The 13,817-nt window shown below is 43.0% G+C and overlaps 1 protein-coding gene across 3 annotated transcripts in view; it reads right to left on the bottom strand.

The window, feature by feature from the left end:
• The window catches only part of EDC3 (enhancer of mRNA decapping 3), a 32,100-nt gene that overhangs the window by 10,758 nt on the left and 7,525 nt on the right, over window positions 1–13,817 (bottom strand). For all 3 annotated transcript variants that reach the window (XM_068957842.1, XM_068957841.1, XM_068957843.1), the window contains exon 4: window positions 7,807–8,142. In XM_068957842.1, coding sequence (XP_068813943.1) covers window positions 7,807–8,142 — 336 coding nt within the window. The remainder of the gene's footprint in view (window positions 1–7,806; window positions 8,143–13,817) is intronic.

The raw sequence follows: 13,817 nt of genomic DNA, 5'->3' as shown, positions 1-13,817 counted from the left end.
AACCAGTTGCAACAAGTAAGTGTGATATTCAAATGAGCAAAGTAGCATGTATTTTAATTGTGAGGAATTATTTGCACTGCCATTATTTCCCCAGGGTGACAGTCACAAACCACTAAGCCAAGCTGCTGCGGAAATGGTGTAGGTTTTGTACGCCTTGAGGTTTTCAGAACATGTGCCAGAGTCAAACCTGAGGTAGCCCTGCAAGATAACAGTAAAACGTCATGGTGTATTTTATAGAGCAGATCAGACTAGATGCTCTGCTGAATCTTTCTGACCATCACCACTGAACTCGCCGGTTAGCTCTCTACCGACGTGGAAGAACTGAACGCGTTCAGACGCTTGACCTTGCATGTTAACAGCCGATTAAGCTACCTCTGCTAATAACCTTTTATTACATGCAGCACACATGCAAGCATGCACATTATCAAAGTCGTTTAAGACTCCTGATAGCAGTCGCTGAACATTTAGAGTCATAAGCCACTAATAATCTTAAGCCTGTCACACCAGTCACGCACCTGCCTTGTGTTCACACACCCTCTTAGCCTCCAGAGTCACGCAAAGCTCAGCTCTGGCTCATTCATATTTTTGCTACTTCATCAAGTCTCATTTTTCAAGCTTGAGGGAGGACTCGGAGCGAGTGACCCAAGGTCAGGATCCCACCAAACACTTTGATGAGCCACATCCTACGCTAACCTGAAACGTAGGACTCCCAAACTGCAGTTTTACTCCGTCTGAACTGCAGGGCCACGAGTTCCCTGTTTAAACTTTGCGCAAACTCCTCCTTGGAACTGCCAATCTACGTTTTCTATCTAACCTATTCAGCATGACTATTGCGAATGCCTTCTCTTTAATCACTTCCCTCAGACCATGACATTTAGAAAGCATGCATTTTACCAGCCAGATGAAATTCTCCATGCAAAGGGGGTTACCAAGAGGCAACAAAGGCACGAGACGAACTCCCGTCTCGTATGCAAAACGGCAGGCCAGAGCCGGAGCGCTACACTTTGTCCTAATTGCTCCCCAACAGGAGCAGGCTTAAATGCCAAGAGAACTTCCCCTCTTTGCACTCACGCAAGGTCCAACCAGTCAGACTGGCTTATCAGAACCAGGCTGAGGGAGTTAAATAAACTCTGGCAGAAAGCAATCAAGGAGGCGACGTGTAAGCCTGCAAACAATAACACTACTGCAACAAAACTGAACTCCTGCCAACTTTAATTATGTTTGGGTTGGACAGTGCATCTTTATTGTTCGGTAATGAAGGTAATAAAATAAATTAGCTACGGCCTTTTAATATTAAATAAATGCATTTTACAGATGCTTGGAAAAAACAAAAAGCAGATATAAACTAAACAATTCTGTGACACGCAGAGTATTGCTGAAATCTGATTAACCAAAAAGTATATTCAATTTATGAAGCACACTCGGTTCCTGGGCACTGCAACTGTGAGCACGTTACCCCCTCAACTTAGACTCTGCATACTGTATGCATACCGGCTACATAGGGCTGCAGAAAAAACACCGCCTGCCTGCAAGAAGAGGGTTGAGCTAACTCTCCAGAAGTTAACATGAGAGGAGATGAGTTTTTCCTCCCCCAAAAGCCCAGAACAATGTTGCCGTGAGAAGTCTAAAGAGCATCCCCCTGCTTTCAGTTACTGGAAAAGAGAGAGGGTTGCTACTAGAGCAGCTCAGTGTGAAAGCCCCATGCCCCCTCTCGATGGACGCTCTCTCTAGCTGCTACAAGATAAGCCAAGGGGCTTATGGAATAGATGACATGGAAATGGACACAAGATCCCCTGAAAGCTGTCCGTAAAGATATTAATTCCTCCCCTTCTGCAATAAGTAACACCAGGTTCATAGCTGCAACAGCTCATGGCCCTTCTAAGGAGCAGTTATATGAAGTGGGTATAATCTTTGCCTGTTTTAGGCAGATCAGATGCTATCAGTTTTCCTTGCTGTCTTTTGCTGCTTGTAAAGCTGGAGCCACCTGCCTGTGGACTCAAGAAAAAACAGTTACTTGCCCTACACATTATTCCAAACGTGAATCATTTCCTTCACAACCTTAAAGGCTAGATTTTTAAAAATCGAGACAAATTCTGCAGGAGTTCTGGCTTAAGTTCCAATATTAGCCTCTCCCAGCATCACACACAATTCACTCCAGCTGAGCAGAAAACAGTCTGAAGGACGAAAGACACTTTGCCCCATGACCACTTTGTTTTCTCCTGCTGTTAGATAAAGTGAACTTAATTCACACTCTACTCAAAAGATTTCAGAATCACTTCACACATCCAATATACAGAATCAGCATAAGGCAGTCATCCATATACGGAAGAGCCAAAAACTGTAAGAAAGTAGAAAAGTCAGGCAAGGACACAGCACAAAAAGGTACCAAAAATAAAAAAAGAAGGGGGGGGGGGGTGGAAGAGAGAGAGAGAGAGAGAACCATACTGTCTGCATCACCTATCCAGAACAACACAGCCTTGGTTTTAAAGAAGTCAGACCCTGGCCTATAAGCCTGTTGCACTGATTTACTTTGAAGTACACGTTTTCTTTCTCTAACACCTTAATGGGGTGGAGGGAGAGGAAATTTCTTGATGGACAGGTTTGAAGTTTGATTGCACAGAGAAAAATATTGACACTGAGTCCTGCTTTCTCCTGGCAAATGGAAACGCTCACAAGTCAGACCATCTCTGAGACTGAAAAATCCCACTCATTTTCCAGAGGAGACGCTGTGATGGAAACGGTATGTGTTCTATACTCACAGTCTTAACTAGAAGAGAACCTACTCAGAGCAACTTTGAGCAAAGCCTTACCAGTACAGCAGGGAAAGGACGGACTGCTCTATCTAGCATACAGCTCTCCTCTTTACTCATCTCAGCGTGCTTATAAAGACACTATCTCGGCTGATACCGCTGCTCAAAAAGCTGGGCTATTCAGATACACAGACAAGCCTACTGCATGCATCTTCACCCCTTACACCACGTGGCAACACGGGAAGTTGAAGTATCCTGGCATATGAGAATTTCAGTCCGGTCCTACGGTCACAGTCCAGACAAAGGAGATTTTAATCCAGTTTAATCATCATGAATCAGAACACATGATATGCGTGTGGTATGTGCTAACAATGATTAAACGAAAGTTTAAGAGGACAGAAGAGAAAGAACTGCAGTAGGAACCATTTGGACAGCCTGATATGCTTGAGATTACACAGAGCTGCTGCCGATGAGCTGAGATATTCCAATCTACAGCAAACTTCTCTAAGCCTCTAACATATATGCAAAACACTTGCTTTGAGGCTACTGCTAAAAGACCTGATCACAAAACATTGTTATTTAAATGCAAATAGTTTCAATGTTGATAGTCAAAAGAAGGAACAGAGTCAGATCCATGCCACCACACACATCAGTTCTCTAGCTGGACAGCTCTGGAAGTAGAAGACGACAGCTCACACCTCATAAAAAGGATAAAGGATCAGGGAGGGAGATTTTGGTTAAACACTTGCATTTTCCTTTTCAAGCATCACGTAACGGGAAATAGAGACAGATCAACAGCAGCCAGCCCAAAGGAGCAAAGACTAACTATATATTTGGGAGTAATCCACACGTGAAGCTCCAGGGACAGAGTCAAGTCAGTCATGACCAAAACCATGATAAGCACTATTGGCACCAGGGCTTCATTTTTGTCTGGAAGAGATCCTCAGCTTTATTCTCCTTCTCTACTGTAATACTTTCCCTTCACCTCCAGGTCACGTATCAGACATCCTGCCCCACCTTGCCCCTATCACACTTACTCCCCCTTACCTCTATCCCAGTATAACTTCTAAAGTCAATTCAGCAGACCTATGTTTGAACAAATCCCAAAACATTCTGCATTTTGGGAACAGCTGTTTAGCTGTAAATGCACTAGTGAAGTTTGAGTTGCACCGAACCAGGAATCCACGTTAGCCCTTCTCTTGCCCATTCTTGAGGAGTTTCTTGAGGAAAAAGATGCTGTTCTTCCTGCAAGGAAAGCCAGAAGTAGCAAGGAAAGCCAACTTCTTGCTCAGACTACTGTTTGACCATTTCTGGTCTCTCAGTCATTTATAGGACACACAAAGGACTAAAGCAACAAAGGAAAACACATCGCTTGTTTGTTGTACCCGAAGACGGTACAACAGAGAGAAAGGACTGAGCAGCCCGTAACATTTCAGGGATTATTCAGTGCACAAAGTATCGCAAAAGAGCAGTAGCCAAAGAAAGCTGTTTGTAGCCTCCTTTCCAAAAAAGTTCTTGTTTGCTGAGGAAAACTAGTTAAACTGCAAGCCTTTGGAGATACAGGATAATCACGTTAAGCTTTTTCAGAGTGGGAAAGCACGACTACAAAGAGATTCAAAGAAATATGAACACAAGTCACTTTTATCCAACCTCAATTGCTGAATTTGAACCAAAGGCTTCAAAAGATCTACTGACTTACTGTTCTACTTCTTGTAAAACATATGCCAGTATACATACTTGATGGCCTGGCCTCATAAAATTACTTCAGTCCATGAGGATGTTTTTCTAAGAGCCATTTATCAAGCCTTGCATACATCCTACCTAGATCAGCTTACTTCAGCAAGTAATAAAAATACAGACTAGAAGCCCTGCAAGATCAGTCTTTCAGAGAACCGGCATCACCAGTGTGCTGATTTTGCCACTATTTGCACAATTCTAGTAACTTCCTACCTCAAAGAAGCACAGCATTTAAATATACATACATATTTTATATATATCTCCCCTGAGGACTCACAGACCTTTTCCTCTCCCACAATGACAAGAGCTGGGTATTAGCTCACTGTCAATCACCAGGACCATTTTGTTCGTGTTCTCGTTAGAGCAGACAGAATAATTACTGTATCGCTCAGAGCTCTTAAGACAGCCATCTTCAAGATAGACCTAGGGAGAAGAATTATGAAGTACTTATTTCTTCTAGAAAGTGCTTTCTGCAAGTAGCGCTCCCCTTAGGAGGCCAGATACAACGCCCTAGAGAGAATTCAGAAGCTGAAAGAGAAATCCTATCACAGATATCCAAATATCCAAAATAACGGCTTTCAGGGCCATCGGCACTCTCAGTTAATCTCGGCAGACCAAGAGCACCGAATATACTTCTGTCCTTTTGAGTGCTGACTTGCTATGAAAAGAGCTAGACTGAATGCCAGAAACAGCAGTCAAATTACGACTGTTTACAAGAGCTTTTGCTAGATAGCCATTTGCCTTTCCTAAGCAAAAGTAAACTTCCTCCACTGACACAAAGGAAGTCACCCTCTGTGGGAAAAAAACCTAGATATACACAGCAGTGGGACACTTCTATTATCATTCCCAGGACTGCGAACGTGCCCTGCTCAGCACAGGCGACAGGGAATTGTAGATGTCCATACCCTGCCCATTGTGTAACACAACAGCTTTTCTTCCAAACAAATCCAGAATTCCATATGGGAGACTAATCACCAAGCAGGAACTAATGAGGCTAGAGAGACCCTGCAACTACAGAGAAGAACCATCTCCCACCCTCCCCGTACAGGCTTGCCAAGAACAAAACAAGAAAAGAGCAGTCCTTTCACTGGTCGGCTCCGGCATACTGTTAACAGGGAGCCGAGATTTTCCAGAGTAAAGAACGATCAAGTTTTAGCAAACATGATTTCGTTTGCATCTCCTGAATTTACTTACTGATGCTTGCTAGCTACTGCATGACAGAATTTTCCTCCCAAGAACTGTACTACCTAGAATATCGTATTAGCCACACTTTTCAAATTGGCAGCTAACAATAGGTTTGCTTTTGTTTCAGACTAGACATCCACAGAGGCCCCTGTCTCCTCTCAAACAAGCCAGCTGGAAGATGAATTGACAAGTAGCAAATTAAAAAACAAAACAAAACAGGAAGAAGTACTTATTCACAGAGCACGCAGTCAGTCTCTGCAGCTTCTTGCCACAGGACACTGTAGAAATAGTGAAAGCCTGCATAGGTTTAAGAAGCAATAGGTCAAATTAATGGAAGAAAATAAATTAATCAAAAGCTATTAATACTAAACTATTACTTCTGCTTCAGGAAGCCTTAAAATTGCCACAGACAGAGTGCGCTCGCTCCACGTTTACCTTGTCCTTTTACTTGCCTCTATGAGTCAGCTGCTGATGGCTGGAAACACGATACTGAGCTCTAGACAGAGTTTTGATATGACACGCTATGTTTTTAGCTCATTCAAGAACAGACCTGATCAATAGGAAGATGGACGACAAGCAGAAGATTAAACTAATTGCTGTATAGTGGAACCATTACAAAATTGACTTTTTTTAAACTGAAAAGCAGCAAGTCATTATGAATGTATAAGCTGCCTTCAGCAGAGTGTTTCACATCCCAGATGGAATTTCTGGGCAGAGAAAGAAGAAACAGATCAAGGACTCGACCACATCGTCAGTGAGCAGCCAGACCACCAGGATATTAGTCATTTTGGTGCCTCTCCATCTTTTCCACAAAGAGATTTGAAATTTGATTTTATTCTCACGTGGAAAAGTAATGTTCCTGAAATGCCAAAGTTCCTTTACTCCTACATTTTGCAAGTGCTAAAAAGCATGCAGAAAAGACACCAGAACTATGCTAAGGTTACAGGGAATTTGTAGCTAAGTATAGCCATAAGGTATATATAGCACTGTGCAAGTGTGTGTGTTAACATGTAATAAAGCCTCCTACTAGCAAAATCCCTCCCTTGCCTTACAGAACCGGCTCTTGGTGAAAGCACCATTACTCGCTCTTTAAAAAGAAGCCAAAAAGTACTAGTGAACATGTAATAAGGAACAACTACTACCGTTGCCCCAGAGGCATGGATTAGACAGCTGAGTATTCTCCAGATTTAGATATTTAGACCGCTGCCTCCCTGCAGCCAGACAGCTCACTGACCCATCGTGCTACCTTCCCCTCAGTCCGACAGCCTACCTAGCGGCAGACAGGACCAGAAATCAGAATTGCAAGAGAACGTTTGCACAGCAGCTAGCATCCAGGGCCTACGCTAGCTTCCCCTCATGAAACACTTGATGAATACTTCACCTCAAACACCCGCCTGAAAGTTTCTTTCCTTTTATTTACTATTAAGACTAAAGTAAAGCAAAGGAGGGGCAGATCCAACTTGCTCTCCGAATACATTCTTTAAGCCCAAGTTAACGTTGCGTTCATTCAGCTCTCTGGGGTTCTGGATCTGTCACACAGCAACAGAGGAGAGCAAGTCTGAAACAGGGGTGGGAGGGGAATAAGAAGACATTTATACATGGATTTTTAGAATTATGGATCACAAGGGCCAAAATTGTTTTGTTTTATACCAATGACAGGTAAAATTCTTTAAAAGCACACAGAAATACATAAACACTATCGAAGCAACATCAGAAGCTCTCCCGCCTCTTAACAAGAGAGCACAAATCATGACATGACTTGCTCTGATGTACCAGAATCCTCAAGAGCCAGTGATTGACGTCAGGCAGGTTCGTCACGCTACTGAAATCAATACAAGGATTCAAACGGTTCATGTTCAGTTTCCGTTTTTATCCAACTTACAGTTTTGTTTCCTACCGCAAGAAAAACTTACCTTGCTGCCCCATCTAAATATTTTTGATCTCTAAAATACTGCAGAGTTGCACGTAGATACAAGGCACAGATCCAATCTCTCATAAATGAATGCCCTTGCTTGTACCACATGCAGCTGAGACGCACAAACCCCCCCCCCCCTCCTTTGGGGAAAACCATCCAACATACGTGCTCAGAAAAGTTGCTGACATTGCATCCTTATCAGTAAGGGATCTGGCATACCGGTGCAGAATTCTTTGTTAGCGTTCTGGGGTACAACAATCCTTCTGTAGACTATAGGCTCCGATTCCAAGATGTTCTCATCGTGCCGATAACGAGCTGGTTTTTCATTTGGGGTACCACGGGAACGAGTGCCACTCCTCCTCTCATAAGTTTCAATCTCTTCAAACACAGCTGCCTTGTCAAAAAGGGCCAGGTTCCCTTCAAAATCAAAATCCGTGTCTGGGATTTCGTCAATGTCATCCCCAAAGCACTCATCATCTTTGCTCTTCATCTGCCCGTTTTTCAGGCCGCTTTTCTTTGGAGTCACCTGGTTTGGATGACGGCTACTGGACGACCCTAAATGTAAATAAAGATGATTTTAAAATGTGGCTTTTTCCATTTATAACACATTTGCTCAAACAATTTCTTCGCAAAACTTTGTAAGAGAGGAGAGCTCAAGTCTGGACTCTTCTTACTCAAGGGATACTTGCTTCCCAAAGATATTGTAGACCTCATCTTTGACATTACTCATGCTAAGATAAGCTAACAGAAGATAGAACAGGAAGCATCAGGAGAGAGAGAATTTCAGGGACTTTCCATTAGCAAGGTTAGAAAAACAAGCTTGACCACAGCAGCAAAATAAATATTTTTCCTTGCCTTAATTTAAGATAGTGTTACATTAGTGATAAGATAATAAGTGAGCGTTGGTCTAGGACAGTGTTCCTCCTGTACTAAGCTCGTGTTCACACAGGCTTATGCCCCAAGACCTTCTTTGGAATCTCCCTAAATTTCAGAGGCTAAAATAAGAGTTTTCCTCCATGACAGACTAGCCACCTCTTAATGATCTCTAAGGGAAAACTTCAAAACCTCAAATATAAAGTATTTCCTTTTTCTCTCATTTGCTATCAATATCTGCATCTGTTTTACAGCAATATAAAGTCCTTTTCGTTACTTGTATTGCATTATTCTACTTATTGTCTTCCATATTTAAGACTAAGGAGACTTCTTTCCAACCAATAATTGCAAAAGCCTGATTTCTCTGCAGCAAGTTCCACAGAAGTCTCCCCGTTCCCAGCCTATGTCTGGAGATTAACAGGAGCGATACAAAATCATATGCAGTTCTGAGGTCACTATATCCTACTAGGTGCTTATTTGTTACGTTATTACTCTCGTTGACCTATACAAACTCAAGTCCAGATAATATTAATCTGCTTGTTATACCCTGCTTCCACATTTGTCGGCGTCTAAATCGCCTGCCTAAAAAAAGCTCGAGAATAACAAGTTTTATCCGACAAGATTTGAGTGACTGACTTGAAATGGCAACGCACAGGAAGCTCGTCTAGCATGTTCAAAACTTTAAAAGAACCTAACAAAACCAGTCAGAGCTGATGACCAAAGAAACAGATGTTCTTGCTAAACAGGTTAGCTCTGTGAAAAAGAGCATGACTGAATGCTAGGCTATATCACCATCTATTAATCCTGCAATGCTACCACCACCTGCTTCTCACTTTTTGGATCAACCCTGCCAAAAAGAAAGAAGTCCCTCTCCAAAACCACAGTGAAATATGAAAGAAGCTTCTTTGTATTATTTTTTTGAATAGTACACTTCATGTTATAAGTGCCTGAAATGAAAATACTGCAAGGAAGTGTGTTTTCGGGGGGGGGGGGGGGGGGGCACATCAAGGGATGGTACAGCACATCTTTTTCAAGGCATTTAAAACGCACGGACCCAGATCTAATATCCTTTGAACTTATCTGAAGCTCGTTCTGACAAAAATCTAAGGTTAGGACCAAAAAGAAGTGGATTGGTCCATTAAACACTAAACACACTGAAATATGACTTGCTGGGCGGTATGCATTTGGTTTCATTCTCAACTACAAAAGCACTGCCTCAATTTTTTTTCCCTCTTGCTTAAGCTTCCCCATTTTAAAGACAGTTTGTAACTTGTTTTTTTCTAGAGAACTGCCTTGGTGCTTAGTCTGAAAGCTCTCGCCACCCCCACACCAAGGGTGCTCTTTGAGATGGTCAGCAGCATTTTCTCCAGAACACATATAACGTTATTCGAGTTAAACAAAATAGACGTGAACACTATGAACACTCCCCTTCAATACTGCGCCAGCTCCGGTCAGGCCATCGGTCGTGATTCCAACAACAAGAAGCGCAAGAAGTCAAGAGGCCGGTATCCTGCATCTTAAAAAGTGGCAGGCGAGACCCTAAACCGTCAAGACTTTGCTTGCTTTGGGGGAACAAAGTTTATACACGCACACAAATTGTTTTTCTTCTTTTTTTTTTGTTTTGTTTTATAAGATGGCAACAGTCTAAGAGCTGTTTTGCCCCGGTGTCCCAAACAAGCAATGAAGGGACTGAGAGCATCTACTTTGCCCAGCTGTCTCACCCAGCCTAACGACAGACACTAGCTTTCTCTACACCACCATTCCTTTCCACTACATTACGCTGTTTTAGCTACAGCCCTGTTACAGTAAATGAAACAGTATTTTAAAAGGCATCTAAAAAATTAGATAGCTAATAATCTAAGTGCCTTGCAGCAACACAATTAACCTGCCTACTGGATTTATTCTAACCATGAAAATCCACTGGCCACAGCACAAAGCCATCTGTCTCTTCAAAACAGTAACATCAATACAACAGTCAGCATTAAATATTTATATTGCACTTAACTGGAGCAACTGAAACCAATAACACCGTGCGGCATGGACAGTGTCAACAAGCTGCAACCATCTTGCTCACGCACTCCTCTGTTTATAATACTCTGAAGTTCCTAACTGCAGCTAGTAGCTCGACTTCAAGCACAGCGATTTTCAAGGTGCTGGAGACTTCAAGGAGTTTTATATACAACTGGGTGAGAACAGATTACTGTAACACACCGCCTTAGGCAAGGAGCCATGGAAGGACAGACAGCCGACTCGGGAGTTGCTGGTGACCAAAAACAATTTTGGAGAGAGAGAAGACAAGGATTTCTGGCAAGAATTCCAGCACACATAGAGGAAAGCGGAGACCAGCCATTTACATGCACAGTTTTGTGAGAAAGGGAAAGCTTTTCACTAACACCTAACTTCCATTCTCTGCCCTAGATGACGGATTCCCAAACCAAAGCTGATGCATCAACCACTCCAAAGGGGTCCCCGTCTTGCTGCGGAACTGGCAACCGCCACTCCAAGCTAGGGAATCGCATCCAATACTGCTGCTAACAGTGGCACAAGCAACGAAAACTGGCCTAGATCAACACAACGGGCCGAGTTCTCGGTACGTTTCACCAACTCCAGATGAGGTCAAAGCAATATCCGAAGGCCTCTCAAAGTTCAGATCAATAAGATAAAGCCTACGCTGAATGCAGCGGCAAAACAAGTCTGTTTTTTGTGCGAGTGTCAAGTGTCACAGCAACTCAGTCTGTTCCTGTTACCCAACAAGAGTTTTTACACTCATTGCCAGATTCTTCTGCAAACAGCTCCGCTCTACCCTTCGGTTGCCCTGAAAAACAAAGCGTGGGGGTAGAAGCATCTCCATGCACTGGATCCATGGGACAGAAGCAGCTGATGTGAACAGAGCGTAAATGCTGACAGAATAAAAAGCTGCACTAGAAAAGCTGGGAGAACAATGGCTGGAAAGCTCTGCCGGCTCCCCTGCAGACACAATGAATGGGAGCCAAGACCACGTCCCATCAAAACGAGACATGCCAGCATTGTAGTGGGCAGTTCGTTAATCCATACCAACGGATGCCAGCTCTGAAATACTGCTGACCCTCACAACTGGCTCTCTTTTTACAGGCTGTTACAACCCAGTAACAGAAGTTGCACAGAACACGCAGAGGCCTCATACAAATGCCCAAGCTATTTGGTACTCCTCTTCAAGCGTATCCATCTAGGCAGGCAAGAAGGGCAGCAGCTGACACAGTTCAGGGCAGGGGGAGGCCTAAAAAGAGGGCAGGCTAACAGGAAAAGCAGCCACTGTCCTCCAGGGCACTAGTGTGACACCAGCCCAGGCCATTTCCTGAAAGTTGCTATTAGCTGTGCATGCTTCCAACAGCCTTATTCATCCATCTGCCGAGCAGCTACAGAAAGCCAGCTCCTCAAATCCAGCTCCTTTCGGAGTGCAACTTTCATAGCCTCTGCTCCATGTGTATGCGAGAAGCTGGAAGAGAATAGCACATGGCTCCACATCAAATTGGCAGCTTGACGCTGCACAGAAAGTACCTCCTCAAAAGATAAACAATACTTCCCGGGGTTTTTTGTGTGTTTTTTTTTTAAATATATAAACCAACCCTTTCACGCATAGTACATGAGCAAATGTGAAGTCTCTAGTGAGCTGGCCACCTTCCTGCGAGATCCCAGTGGGAGCGAGCTTTTACGGCCAGCCCTGGCATGAGCGAGGCCTGTGCCAGCACAGCACAGAAGCCATTGTTGTGTAATCTGCATTGCTATTTGTTGTTTATTGATTTCTGTTACACAAGTACTGTAAAGTGGGAACTTTGTCCCAGACTTAGCACGCTAAAGGGCATCGAAAGGTCAGCTTCTAGCTGTATTAAACCCAGGCACGATGTAACTTAAGTTCTAGAAGACATCGTAGCCCATTCTTCCCTTGACTCCTATACCCAGCACCTTCTCAGAGCCAGGACCTCTTCTGTCCCACTACTGAAATTCATGCATCATTTGACCTCCTCTCCAAATATGTGTATTTTAGAGGGTGAGAGTTCAATTTTTTTGTCGCATTTGCCCTAAAAAGGAATCCAGGCTAAGCATAACATGCACCTAGCACTTGTACTTGCACAACTTGTTCTAAACAAAAATCTGTAAAAGCACATCTGACCGCTGCTGTGCTTGTGTAAAAATGATGCAGCCTCCTTGTCGACTAAAGTGGTTTGAAGCTCTTGCTGCTCGCTCCAGACCTACCAGAAGCTGACAAAACGGCATTAAGTGAGGTAGCCCTCACAACACATTACATCCAGCAAGAATAAAGCAAAGCAGGGGTTATTTTAGACATTGAGGTAGATGAACTGGAGAAGTTTGAAAAAGTTTTTACGAAAAGATATAAAAAAGTATGCTCAAACAGCTAGCTGTAATTAAGGAAGAGTTAGGTAACCAAAAACAACTTTAAAAAGGAAAGCACAGCTCTCACTCTATTGCAAGTACTACAATGCAAAAAGTGTCTGGTCCCAGGCAGAGCTAAAACACTCACAGGCTGGCTCGAAGACGGTTAGGTCACTGAGAAACATGTGCGTCCCCCCACGTTGTTCTGGCCTTCCTCCTCCCACCACTGACAGTCATTAAACAAACAAACAAAAAAAATCTGCATATGAAACACATTGTCCCTTAAAAATAAAAATCTAGTAATAAACCTTGTTAGCTCAGATTAAATTAACAGACACCAAAAAAGTCATAACTGTTTCAGAAAATTAATACAGCTGTAGGAGAAAAAAAAATTAAATAAAAGACTTCTAGAGGTCCAGGAACTTCTCCATATAAATATAGCCTTTGTGCTCCCTGTTTAATTGGCCCTGCACACCTTGCTTCCCCACACCCCCTTTTCTTAAACACAAATAGAAGGGGAAAAAGTTATGGAAATATGCTGGATATATACTGATGCTTCAAAGACTGCATGATGAAAAACTGGAAAGTGGCATAGTCTGGGGGCCTTTGAGGAGGGGAAAAAACCATACCCAGTTCTGGCACAGCATGAGAGCTGGTTGAAGATTTTATGAACAGAAAATAACGGATGCTTGACTTGGACATTATGCTGCTTATACCTTCACGTCATCCTCATTAGAATATGAGGATTTGTACTTTTAACAACACACAGGAGAGTAAATAACATTTGTAATTACTTGTAGGGTGATGTTGTCACAGGTTATGGTTCTATAAGCTTTAAGCAGAAAAAAAGCTTTACAATTTTGCAATTTATTTCTAGTTCCTTTTAGAGAAGAAACGGAGTCCGGCCACTGGGCAATTTTCAATCAGGAGAGACATTAGGACTGAGGAAAGCATTCTAACTGGCACCACTCAGTTCTACAACTTCC

Source organism: Struthio camelus, chromosome 12 (assembly GCF_040807025.1).
Source record: "Struthio camelus isolate bStrCam1 chromosome 12, bStrCam1.hap1, whole genome shotgun sequence".
NCBI lineage: Eukaryota > Metazoa > Chordata > Aves > Struthioniformes > Struthionidae > Struthio > Struthio camelus.
Note: the sequence above shows the minus strand (reverse complement) of the source record. Positions and strands in the feature narration are given on the sequence as shown.